At 37.6% G+C, this 13,494-nt stretch overlaps 1 protein-coding gene across 1 annotated transcript in view; it reads left to right on the top strand.

Annotated features, from left to right (window-relative positions):
• Positions 1-13,447, top strand: part of slco5a1a (solute carrier organic anion transporter family member 5A1a) — a 32,007-nt gene extending 18,560 nt beyond the window's left edge. Inside the window, exons 5-10 of the mRNA XM_028473529.1 lie at positions 558-722; positions 4,556-4,754; positions 6,675-6,834; positions 8,673-8,917; positions 10,257-10,321; positions 10,598-13,447. Of these exons, the coding sequence (XP_028329330.1) occupies positions 558-722; positions 4,556-4,754; positions 6,675-6,834; positions 8,673-8,917; positions 10,257-10,321; positions 10,598-11,103 (1,340 nt within the window). The 3' untranslated portion in view covers positions 11,104-13,447. The remainder of the gene's footprint in view (positions 1-557; positions 723-4,555; positions 4,755-6,674; positions 6,835-8,672; positions 8,918-10,256; positions 10,322-10,597) is intronic.
• Positions 13,448-13,494: the final 47 nt, after the last annotated feature.

Here is a 13,494-nt window from a genome sequence, read left to right as displayed (position 1 = left end):
AAATAGGCCTTTTTCAGGGAACACGAAGTGGGTTAACAATTGAATGCTGTTCTGCAGCAATGAAGGTTGAATCAGCCTTAAAAGCTGGTGCTACTCATTCCTACAGGTGTTCCATCTTTTCTTGGTTACTTACAACCTCCTCTGTCTGCATAAAACCAGTGTTGGAACACACTGTACTTTGATGAGGGAAAAGTTTAGAATACATTTTGGTCTATAAATTGATTCCATGATTTATTTTTCAACTCACATTTCAACTCTATGCTTTCATTTCAGAGTGCAATGACACAATAAACTGAATCATTTTCAGTAAAAAACTGGAAAAAGTGTGGTGTTCTAAAACTTTTGACTGGTAGTGTATATATATATTAGGATTTCTTATTTACACATTATGATTTGAACTTTCATGACTGCAATTAAGCTAAATATGAAACGTGCTAACTTCAAAATATAAACAGCATTGCATTTATGATCTTTTTGAAACAAGTGTGGCCATGCTACTAACAAGCCATGATTTCTTTCTGCCTCTTTTTTTGTTTTTTTGTTTCACTCTTCTTCAGACCTTCCCAAAGCTGCAGTGAGGATCCTCAGCAACGTGACTTTCCTGTTCGTCAGCCTGTCGTACACTGCAGAGAGCGCCATTGTTACCGCTTTCATCACCTTCATCCCCAAGTTCATTGAGTCTCAGTTTGGGATCCCAGCGTCTAACGCCAGCATCTACACTGGTGAGAGAAAGTCTGTGATATGCTAGTCTATAGGTTGACACCAGAGGGGTGCTCCATAAAGCAGGTTATGTTCAAACTCTGAGTATGTTCAGGCTCAAATGAGGGAAACTCTGAGTATCCCATTCCTAAACGTGAGGTATGTTCTTCTCTGAGTATGTTACCCAGGCAACATTGTCCGTGAACTAAGCCTGGTCACTGGCAGGTTTTATCAAAGAAACCCTGGGTTTCTACCGGGCTCCGTCCACCTGAACACTTTAATGAACCTTAACACTCTTCTCTGAAACACATCAGTAACATCACACACCACAAACGTGTTCACATCATTACTAATGTTTTGTTGCTTTACTTTTTTTTGTTTTTTTTGTGTGTGTGCAAATGGTAGTTTTCTTTAAAACATTGTGGATACAGATCATTAAGTGAAACACACTGAGAGGTTGATCTGCATTAAAACATCTACTGACGTCTGTAGTAAAGTTCACTGAGTACAAACCTGTGGATAATATAAAGGAGGAGATGATAATTTAAATGAATCCACTTTTAAGGCTCGATTGTTGTTTTATATTGTTATACAGTAGATCACATCTCTTTGAAGGTATGGCGCAGTCAATTGTGACGCTGCTCTTGAAAGCAATGGGTCGCGGGTTCGCGTCCTGCTACAGTGCTTTTTTTATGACATTTTTTTAGGATGTTGAGATGAGTCTGGCGACAATATTACATTAAAAATCAATATAAATGATGCAATATCAAGCGGCATGTACTGTCTTTATATCCAGTGTAACAGGAGGGCTCTCTATGCAGCCATCCAATGCTGCTGCCACATCTACTCAGACACATTTTATTCATATTATTCACCGCTCGTCACGTCACTGAAGAGATAAAGTGATGAAGCGACCAAAAAGTGTGACTAATTACGGGTGATTTAAACCACTATAATCACTGAAGACTGAAGACCTTTAGAACAGGCTCATATTCCTCAAACACTGGCTTATTTTTCACCCATTAGGGTGAATAAATCACTATTTTCCGGGTGGTTGTCATGGCAGCTCAAGTCATCTTCGATCCATTGATGATGGCTTTTTATCTCGCGCGTGCACGTAAGTAACTCAAGGTTTACATACTCAGGGTTGATTGACCCACTTCATACCAGCTGTAATGGAATCCGATACCCAGAGTTTCCCATCGAGGGGTATGTTGACCCTGAGTTTATGGATAGACTCAGAGTTTGTTAACCCTCCTTTATGGAATACCCCTCAGGAGCATTTGAATGCATATTGTTGTTGTTTTTATATTTGTATGTTCTACAATTTAAGGTGTACCTGTAGTGGAAATACATATAACAAAACATTTATTTAATGTATTACCAATAAACCAAATGCAGTAGCTTCACCTTTTTATTAAAAAAAACACATTAAAAGGACTTTTTAGAATGATTTTATACCTTGGGGCATAAACTATGAGGAGCCGCCATTTTGCTCAGGATATGACGCACTTTCGTTGATTCCTGTTAGCTGTTGCTAGACAACAGTGTTAGTTTAGAGTTTCTGAACAATGGTTATAAAGCTAATGGTTGCTATAACAAGAGAAAAACCGAGCAGAAACCTTTCTTTTGCTTTTCTAAGCCCAATAACGACACTAAGTCAGAGTTATGCCGATGTATGTTCCATTATATTGGTATGGGATACACATTTAGGTGCCAAGCGTGAACAGAAAAACTACAATGTAAACAGACCTGTTATGCCTCTACCTCCCACAATGCAGCATTTATTTAAGGCGACAGGCCATGCCAATTAATATGCATCATATCCTGCCCAAAACAGCATCTCTCCATAGTTTATGCACCAAGGTAAGAAATCGCTCTAAAAAGTCCTTTTAATGTGTTTTGTTTTTAAAGGTGCACATATTTTGTTTATTGCTAAAACATTAAACACATTGTTGTTAAGAAGGCTTTTATGTTTTTTCAAATATTATGGTGGGACTGAGTGAGCTGTATCTGTTTGCTCTTTGTTGCATAAGTGTCCCTGCTGTAGGAGGAGTGGGCTGTGAAGCCTCAGTGCCTGACACTCAGACATATTTCTGCTAACACCATCCATATCACGCATTTTAATCACGACTGGTTCCAGGGAAACCTTTCAAGAATTCCCGAAAGTCCAAAGTTCCACTTTGGTATTTTCAGCTCTTCTTCACTCATAATAATAATAATAATAATGCTTCAACTTTTAGTTTCAAACATTTATTTAGTCGTGTTAATGAGATAGATTGCAGGCTGAGATGGAGAATAGAGTTCAGACCAGGCTGCATAGTTGGCTTCTGTGGTTTAGACTAATTCAGTTAATTGATACACAGAATAGGAATGCATCAAACATAGTCCCTGAAAACTTTTTTTTTCTTACTTATTTGGTATTTGCTGTCATGTTGAAATCACTGGCACCATATAGAAAGTATTCCCAAAAATGTATGGTTTGTTATGAATTATTCAAGGATACTTAACAAATCTAAATTAATGACTAAGAAATACTGGAATCATTCCCTAATGTTTGACTTTATTCATTTGACAGACTTGCATCCATTGTGCATCCACTGCTAATGTCTCACTATTTTAGTTTGAGGTCTAAATCAAAAACATTATCTGAAATCATATGAATATAAATGAAAAATATAATTATTTCAATGCTAATTATGTCAGTTAGCTTTTCGTGTATTTTGGAGCTTCATTTATATTATTTCTTTTGTCACCAATTCTCCTCATTATTTAAATTTTCATGGTTATAGTCAATCCGACCAAACCTAAGCCAACTTCCGAGCCTAATCCCAGTTGGAAAGTCATGTTAAATCTCAGGTGGAAGCTAATCAGTTAGCATCCTTACAAGATTGACCTAACCCTGCCCCAAGTGGCTCCTTTTACCTTGTCGGAGTAACAGTTCTGCTTCATATCCAACATTAAGTCTTCTTTATGTGTAAACATATAATGAAAAACTTTGTATTCATGGTTAGGCCTGAAGTTGTTAAAAAAACATTTATATATGTTATGTATGTATATATTTTGAAGACATTTTTATGAAGGGTACCAAAAAGTGTCTTTTTCAGTAATAATGCCTCAAAAATCAATGCTCCTATCAATTATTCACCAACTCAAGTCTGTAATAATTTCATACCAAATGTTGCACTTTGGATCTTATTTCTGAAAAAAAATGCATATTTTGTGTTTCTCTCAAAAAAAAAAGTGTTTTTATTACAGAAAAGGCATAAAAACATTTTTCAAAAATGCAGGAATATAATGAAAACTTTATATCTATGGTTAGGTCTGACGTTGGGGAAAAAAAAAAAATTCAACATTTTAATGACAGTTTTATGAAGGATACCGTTTTGATAAGCTCAAAGAGTTTTAATGAATTGCATTTTTTTTTTGAAGGTGCTCCGAGGGTTAAACTATTACTATACATATTATCAGATATTGAGAACATTTTGCAACTATAAATAATGTACTTGATGCACTTCAATTTGCACAAATATTTAAGCATTTGAATTACACATTGAAAAACTTTTGCTGACAACTTTACTAAGTAACAGTTTGTTTCTTTGTTGTGATACCAGCAATGTGCTGAGTCAGGGTTGACTCTCACACACAGTGGCCTGTACACATATATCACATCCAATTAAAGTGACTAATTAAAATCACTTGCTAAAAAAAGGATATAATTTGTTTCACATTATGGGGAAAAACCCTGTGATCGTGGCTTAGATAGGTTTGTTTTTTAATGAATATATTCCTTTTTCTTTGTAACAGACGTCTTAAAATGTGCAAACTTTTGACCAGTGTCTCGTTCCTTTTCCAGGTGTGATTATTGTCCCCAGTGCTGGTGTGGGCATCGTACTGGGTGGCTACATCATTAAGAAGCTCAAACTGGGAGCCCGGGAGTCGGCTAAGCTGGCTATGATCTGCAGTGGAGTGTCGCTTCTCTGCTTCTCAACGCTCTTCATCGTCGGCTGCGAGAGCATCAACCTCGGAGGGATCAACATCCCCTACACCACCGGGTGAGTCCAACAGGAAGACACTCGGAAAGGGAAATTTGGTCATTGTTGTGGAGAATCCATGCCAGTGTGGCTGAATGTGGGAATAGAGATAAAAACATTAGATTACCATATTAAGCTTTTTCCCGAACTGAGTCATCGGAAGCTTATATCGGCCCATCTGTGGTTCATGGCAGGCAGGAAGTGATGGTACACATTGGTGGAGGATGACAGATAACGTGACACTAAATGGAGGCGTCCACTTTAGGACTCTGAGTCCCTGAGAGCAATTACATAGCAACCATGGAAAATGTCCAAGAAGAGCTTGGAAGCAAAGATCCTCCTTCCAGATTTATTTTTATTTCCCTCCATCAGTCTGTTTCTGTACACCTCGTGTCCTCTTATGTCCTTTTTATTTCTCGTGCATTTCTTTTTTGTTGCTTTATATCACCCGATTGGCTCCTTCAGTTGGCTTATGTAGTTTGTAGTTTTTCCACCTTGTCATCTTTATTTATTATTGATTTTATTTGTTTATTTGAGTGAGACAGTGTGTATTAATGTACAGCCGAAGTTGTAAATACACCAGATTTAGCTAATCGTTAATTTCCATCCGTAGTCCCATGGTGCAGTGGGGTGGAAGCAGATACAGAAGATAAAAGGCTAAACATACACAGCTCCACAACAATATGACAATATACAGTGACAGTGTTATGGAAAATACAAACGCAGCAGACATAATCAGACAATACATCAAACAAATACAATCATCATATTTCAATGCTCGATTAAAATGCCTGAGCCTGTTCACTATAACAAGACGCACTCATACATACGCACAAACACACACACACTTATACTAGTGCTTTAGTTAATTTAATTTACTTTACTACTTTATCATTATATATATATATATATATATATATATATACAATAAAGTATTTTAGGGTGTTTTCAGGGTATATATGATTAATAATATTTATTAATATATAAAATGGTTCTGGTAGCTGGAGAGGTGCCAGAGCACGTCTCAAGTTCCGCCAAGGTGTCCTTGAGCATGGCACCTTATCCCAACACTGCTCCCTTTATTGTAAAGCGACTTTGAGTTCCCAGATAATAATAATAATAATAATAATAATAATAATAATAATAACAATAACAATAACAATAATAATAATAATAATAATAATAACAATAATAATAATAATAATAATGATAATAATATGCTGTTTGTGTAGTCAATTATTATTATTATTATTGTTTCCTACTTTACCTACTTTTTATTCTTCTCTTTGCCTTAACCCCCCTCCGAACCCCCACCAACATCACCACCACCCACCATTGAATATTTATTATTTGCTGCTTCACAAAAAAATGTTGTGAGTCCAAAAATGTGCAAAAAAAAAAAAAAAATCAAGCTGTTATTAAAATACACATTAAATAATATTCACTAAATATACACGTTATGTAGTATGATACATACCAATATATATGATACAGGCTTGGCTAATGGCAGTCTCATTGTGCTCCCTGCTGCCATCTACTGACATGGATCTGTGATTGGTTAATGCAGTGATGCCACCCTATGGCCAAATAATTGCAGTTATAAATGCCAATGTAAACACTGACCATCTCAGTGAAAGTGGACAGTTTTTATAATGACCTTTAATAGCGTACTTGAAAAACACTGCTTAAAAATAAATAAATAAATAAATCAGTGGTTGAAGAAGTTTCCCCAACAAACAAGTGCCTAATTTTGTTATTTTTGTTGAGTTTTTACCCTAAAACATCTTCATATGTTTTTTCAGTAGCATCAAACACTGGTTTTATGTCTGCATTTTCAGTTCATGTGTTTCACTGTGTTGCATAACACGCATTAATCATCTTTTCTCTTCCACAGGATAAATAAACGTCTTTATTTCAGTCTGTCATGTTCTCTCTTACCAGACCAACTCTCACTATGACCCAGAGGAATCTGACCGGAGGCTGTAATGTCAACTGTGGCTGTAAAATCCATGAGTACGCTCCAGTCTGCGGCTCTGACGGCATCACCTATTTCAACCCCTGCCTGGCCGGCTGCAGCAGCGTGGGCAACGACAGCACTGGGGTGAGAGGAAACACAGGGTGGTGGGAATAATAATAATATTACTATAATGGCTAATAATAACCATTTACTATGAGTCACAATCAATTATCAAATAATAAGGGGATAAATCAATGTCCCTATTCTATTCAATTCTGATTATTGAGGTCTCGATTCGATTACAAACCAATTTTGAGTAACACCGCACAGCATCTTTAATATAGAAATATCCAAATTTGGAGAACTTTCCTGGTTTGTATTACAATTTTTTAAAAATTGAATAATTTAACTTTGAATATTTTTTCACGTTATTTTATTTTTTTTAAATAGAAAAAAAAAACTTTGAATATTAAAAGATTGTTTCATCATTTTCAATAATAAAATCATGATTAATCAAAAAAAAATTCACCACCCAATTGTGCTTAAAACAATTGACTTTTTTTATGAAAGGAATAGTTTTTGTATTTTTTATAGATATATCAATCAATCAATCAATCTTTTATTTGTATAGCGCCAAATCATAACCAATGGTATCTCAAGACACTTTACAGTAGAGCAGTCTTAAGGACGGACTCTTCATTTTATGGATACACACATATGCATATATACGTATATACACATACATATGTATCCCACACCCAACATGAATTCATCATGGCGGCAAGGAAAACCTTCTGTTAAGCAGCAGGAACCTTGTGTGGATCCCATTCCTATGATGAACAGCCATCCACGTTATGCTGTGTTGGGTGTGTGCAGAGAAAAGGGTGGAGACAGAGCCGCTGAGACTCTGTAACTCCACACTGAGGATCCCACGGACCTGCAAGACAAAAGCCAGAAGGAGTACAGGAGCAAACACACAAGGGAAGAAGCAGACATAGAGGGAGTGTTAGGGAGAGGAATGGGACCCTCTCCGGTCCCTCTCTAACCTAAATGACCTCTCTCTTAACGCCCTCTCCAAACGAGCATGCCAGACCCCCCCCCACCCCCCGGCAGTCTATGCCTATTGCAGCTTAATTATGAGCTATGAGCTGGTTCCTAACTAAAAGCTTTACCAAAGAGGAATGTTTTGAGCCTAACCTTAAAGATAGAGAGAGTGTCTGCCCCCCGAACCGTGGTTGGTAGATGGTTCCAGAGAAGTGGGGCCTGATAACTGAAAGCTCTTCCTCCTATACTACTTTTAGAGATGAATGGAACAACGAGTAGTCCAGCATTTTGAGAGCGTAGTGTTCTGGGGGGATTGTATGGCACTACAAGCTCCTTGAGATAGACTGGTGCCTGTCCATTTAGGGCTTTATAAGTGAGAAGAAGAATCTTGAATTCTATTCTATATTTTATGGGAAGCCAATAAATATAGTTATTTACATTTTGTATGTAAAGAAGTATGAAACTATGAACTATGAATATGTATTTCAAAATTGTTATTGTTTTTCAATGATAAAAAGCCTGAAAGTATGTAAAAAAACGGTCTAAATAAATTATCTTACAATAGAAATAGATTTTTACTAAACCTTATATATAAAGATATAAATGTTTTTTTTAAATTTTAAAAATTTTTTTTAGGAACATTTGTAAGTACATTTATTTACATTTTTAAGTAAAGAACTATTTAAAATGTATTTCAAAATTATCCTATATTTTTAATCATTAAAAACCTGAAAGTGTTTTGCACAAATAAGATGATTACAAGACAAAACATTTTTTAAAATAAATTAAAATAATTCAAGTCTTAAAAAATATATCTTACAATAGAAATAGATTTTACTCGACCTTATATATAAAGACAGTTTCCATAATGTTAAAATTTCATTTTACTGTTTATTTATGTCTAAAACTCCTCAAAATATGTATTTTTTGCTCCTCAGATTCGAAACTACTCAGACTGTGCCTGCGTCCAGAGTCGACAGGTCATCACGCCGTCGTCTGGGGGTCAGGGCAGCAACCAGCTGCAGCTCGTCATCGTGAAGACTTATCTGAACGAAAACGGCTACGCAGTGTCCGGGAAATGTGACCGCACATGTAACACCCTCATCCCCTTCCTCATCTTCCTCTTCATCGTCACTCTCATCACCGCCTGTGCCCAGCCCTCGGCCATCATCGTCACTCTCAGGTGAGGACCACCCTTAAAGGCACAGCGTAGCGGAAGTAGTTCTATTTTACATGCACACACAGCAGTGTCTGTAAAAAGGATTATTTAAGTTTAGTGGATTTATTTAATGTCAATTCATTATTAGGTTATATGTGTCAGCTGTTTGATTTCTACACCTTTTAACTGAACACACTACCGTCGGAGGATTCTGCTCCGACAAATGTGGTTTTTCGTCTTTTCTATCTTCTCATATTTGTGAACTTTTCAGAGATCAGAGCAATAAAAAGAAAGAGAGGACATTTAACAAATGAAAGCATTAAAAACATGGGGTTTTATGATGTTTATTTTTCATTAAAAATTATAATCATACTAAATAGTACCATCAACTCACAAGATGGCAAAAAAATACACAAAATGACACCAGAAACACATAAACTAAGTGAGGAAAATACTTCTACTACCAGCAACACACAAAATGACAATAAAGACACAATAAATGAGGGAAAAATACGCAATATTAGTACAACATACACAAAAACAATACAAAAACATACAAAACGACATAAGAAACAACCAAACGACACCAAAAACACACACACTGACTAAATAATACCAATAACACTCAAAATAAGAGAATAATATTCTATATAATGCAACAACCAACAACAAAGTACACAAAAACACACAGAATTATGATGTAAATGATCTTAATTAGAACATGAACTGAAAATACAAGGTTCAGTGTTGGTCCCACATCAGGAGGAAGTGAGCGGAAATGCTAAAAAGTATAGAAATAAATCTATTCAGGAGGCACTAAATAGTTTCATTCCAATAATGTACAAAGTGAGATTCTTTCAAATGTGTGTTATCACTCATTCGTTCCATCATTATGCTTTATAGTTGTTTTTCCACAGAATTATGAGTAAAATGTTGTTGTCTGACAAAGGGGGTGCTTTAGCCAAAAAAGTGTGAGAACCACTGCTCTACAGAGCCAAAGAGACCGATTAGTTCTTCCATAAAAAATAAGTTGGTTAGCTTTGACCATTAGAATAACGTTGCACTAAACCAGTGCTACAATGGCCATGCTGAACCCTGAGCAATAAAAAGTAGATTTTTTTTTTTGCACATAAATAACTTTATTATTACTATTCTAAAGTGTGTGATTGCACATTTTATGTTGATTTTTGTGGGTTTTAAAGAAGAATAGTCACAATTTCCAGCTTTTTCAATTGAGGTTATATTTTTATAGTCATTTTGTTGAATTTTTGTTTTAAAGGAGGTTTTTTTGTTTGTTTGTTTGGATTTACACTAAATCAAAAAGTAGAAATCTTAGTATTCAGGTAGTTTCTGTGTGTTGCAGGTCTGTAGCAGAGCAGGAAAGGCCGTTTGCTCTGGGAATGCAGTTTGTTCTCCTCAGGACTCTTGGTGAGTGAAACTAACATAAAACAAATCTTTATTTAAACAGCTGCATTATAACTAATGAGCCTATGTAGTGTTATAAAAGGAGATCTTGCTTAAAACGTCCTATGATCTCAGGTGTCTTCTATGCCTTTATCTGTTCTAACACTTTATCTCTCATTTTTTCATTATTTTACTTTAACTATCCTTCACCATCCCCTTTCTGTTTCCTTTTTATTTTCCTCTTTCTTCCTCTGTTGTATATTTCTTTTTCCTGTTTTTTTCCCATCTTCTCTCCATCAGCCTACATCCCGACGCCCATTTACTTCGGTGCCGTAATCGACACCACCTGTATGCTCTGGCAGCAGGACTGCGGCGTCCACGGCTCGTGCTGGGAGTACGACGTCACCTCCCTGCGCTTCGTATACTTCGGACTAGCCGCCAGCCTCAAGTTCCTTGGCTTTTTCTTCATCTTCCTCACCTGGTACTCCCTCAAGTACAAGGAGGAGCGGGTGGAGCGCTGGCTCAAGCGTCACCTGTCGCCCACCGACACCGTTGGAAGCCTCGTCTGCCACCCGGGCGGCCACAAAGGCCACGCCCGCACCCGCTCCTGTCCCGTCAACATTCCCAGGACGGACCACTGCGCCGTGCCTGCCAACGGACCCCCTCACGCCGGCGCCCTGAACCGCGGCGTAAGTACCCAGAGTTGTCCTGGCAACGAGCTGAAAGCAATAACTCTGCCCCCACCGGCAGCAACAGCCACCCCGGCATCGGCCCAATCTCTGGAACACGTCTCGGTCCGAGTCTGAGATTCAACCAAGGTCGTTCTCAGTCTTTTATTCTGAAATCCAGTTAGCTGGATCTCAGTTGTGGTTGAATTGGAGAGTTTTAAGTCGTGAGTCATTGATCGACTGAGATCCAGAGGAGAGTTTTGACCCGGCGATAGAGTTGGACTCATTCCTGGAGCAGCTTGTAGAGCTTTTTTAAAACGATGAAAAACTGCTCGGTCAGAGAGTTCTGGCTCATAAACCTCCACCTGTGCAACCCCCCCCCCCCTCCAACCACCACCCACCCCGGCAATATGTGCCTTCTGTCACTACGGCCCTCTCTTTTTCTCTCTCACTCACGCGCACACACACGCACTCACGTCACATGATCAGATACCTCAGCACAGCCCATCCTCTCCATTTATCGCGTGTTTCTTGCTTCTGCTTTCATGTTTTTTTTTTTTGTTCTCCACATGGTACATATCAAAAGAAAAGTACTCGCTAGCGATTTGACATTGCACAACTATTTTGTTAGAACCTGAAAACCGATGGCCTGGTGCTATGAGAAAGAAGCTTTTTCATCACTATAGGGATAAAAACCTTTGGAAAAGCAGCTGATTGGACAACATGTCAGTGGGTTAAGCAGCAGTTTGGCATGCAATGAGTGTGTTCCTGTTGCTCCTGTGACACAATGAGTATTATTGCTGGAAATCAGACTGGTTTGCTTTTTGCCATGCTTCACACACAATGCATCCATACATGTGAACTCGTCCTCTCACCAACTCGCCACCTGACGACGAGTGGCTCAGCCTAAAAAACAAGGATGGGCTGTTTCTCCTGAACACATTCCCAGGAATTCTCCGAAAACAATAACACTGCTGAAGTTGAAGCCTGTATATGTGACTGCCTGCAGGCCCATTGGGAGCCCAACGGAACCAGAACAACAGCTATATTCAACGTGTAGGTAGAGGAGTAGTCGGCCATCAGTTAGAGGTCATAGCGTTCATCACTGTTGTTGAAATCTACAGATTGAGCCTGGTAGAAGGAATACTACTGTCTACCATGTTAGTTATTAGGTATAGTTCTAATGATTTATAGGTTATGGCCTTTTTACCTTCTACCTTTTTTTTGGTCACACTGCAGCTCTAAATGGAATCCAAGCAAGGTAAAGAACGTGCAATGAGAGTATTGAGTTTGGAACATTTGGAAATTCACTGGAAAATGCAGAAATCACTGTTGAATTGCAGCAAATGATTGTTTTGTTATTAAGATCGTGAACATTATGAAATAATCCAATCAAAATGTGAATTGCAAATTACTCAAGAGCCCAAACTCAGCTTGTTTGACCCAAATGTGTTGCATTTTATTGACCAGAGAAAATGAAAAGCAACTTGAATTTGTATGAGCAGCTAAAAAAAAAAAAAGGATATAAGGTGCTGAATTAAAAATGTTGGTTGATTATTGAATTGATTGCTTGTTTTAGGTGAGTCCACATAAGTGCTGTTCATTAGTGTGGTTGTTCTTGTGGGAAAAAAATGCAGCTGTTCAATAAACAGCGGTTATCTGTGTTTAATCTTTAGTTTTCCATAAATAAATGCCAATACCAACCATGGAAGAGTGTTTAGTGCGCGCTCTCTGCGGTAAATTAAAGATGTTTTCAAATCTTTTAAAAATCTGCTCTGATCAAGGTTTTTAAATTTATCTAGATGTTGAAAGTGTCTAAACTAAATCCTGAATAGCACATAAAGAAATTTAAGATCACTTTCAAATGATTTGGCAAAGAGAGAAAATGAATATGTGGGTAGCAAATTAACCACATGAAAAAAGTGTATCCAAGTTTTTTTGTCCCATAAAATAGGCCTACATGATGCTACTCCATCACACATTGAAATGATTGTAAATTAACTTTTAATCGTATAGCATTACTAGATACAGCTGAGGATTTAAGACTGTCTATTTAAAGTGGTCGCTTTTTATACATCAGCAGCTGTTTCCTGGAATCCTGTTATAATTCTGACCAATCCCTGCCATTCGGCCCGAGTGGAAAGAACCAATCAGATGCTTTCTCGTGCCATCCTGCATTAGTTCTGCTTCGGGGGGATTTGTTATTTTGAAATTAGTTGTGCTATCAAGCTTGTAGGAGATGTGGCTTTGGAAAGAGGCAGGATGGGAGGAGCATACGTGAGGGGGTGGAGCTTAGAGGAGGCCTTGCATTGTGGACAACAGCACTTTTAATCATGGACAATGTCATTTGGTTTATCACAGACACGTGGAACAGCCTGTAGAAGCAGAAGGTTATTCTCTGGGGGGGAAGTTCGATTATTGGCGATTATCAATTTGATTTTTGATGATTGTCGATTATCGATTTGATTTTCCATTGTTAACAAATATCGATTTGAATTTCGATTAATGACGATTATCGATTAGATTTTT

This window comes from Gouania willdenowi, chromosome 17 (assembly GCF_900634775.1).
Source record: "Gouania willdenowi chromosome 17, fGouWil2.1, whole genome shotgun sequence".
In the NCBI taxonomy this organism is placed as follows: Eukaryota; Metazoa; Chordata; class Actinopteri; order Blenniiformes; family Gobiesocidae; genus Gouania; species Gouania willdenowi.
Note: the sequence above shows the minus strand (reverse complement) of the source record. Positions and strands in the feature narration are given on the sequence as shown.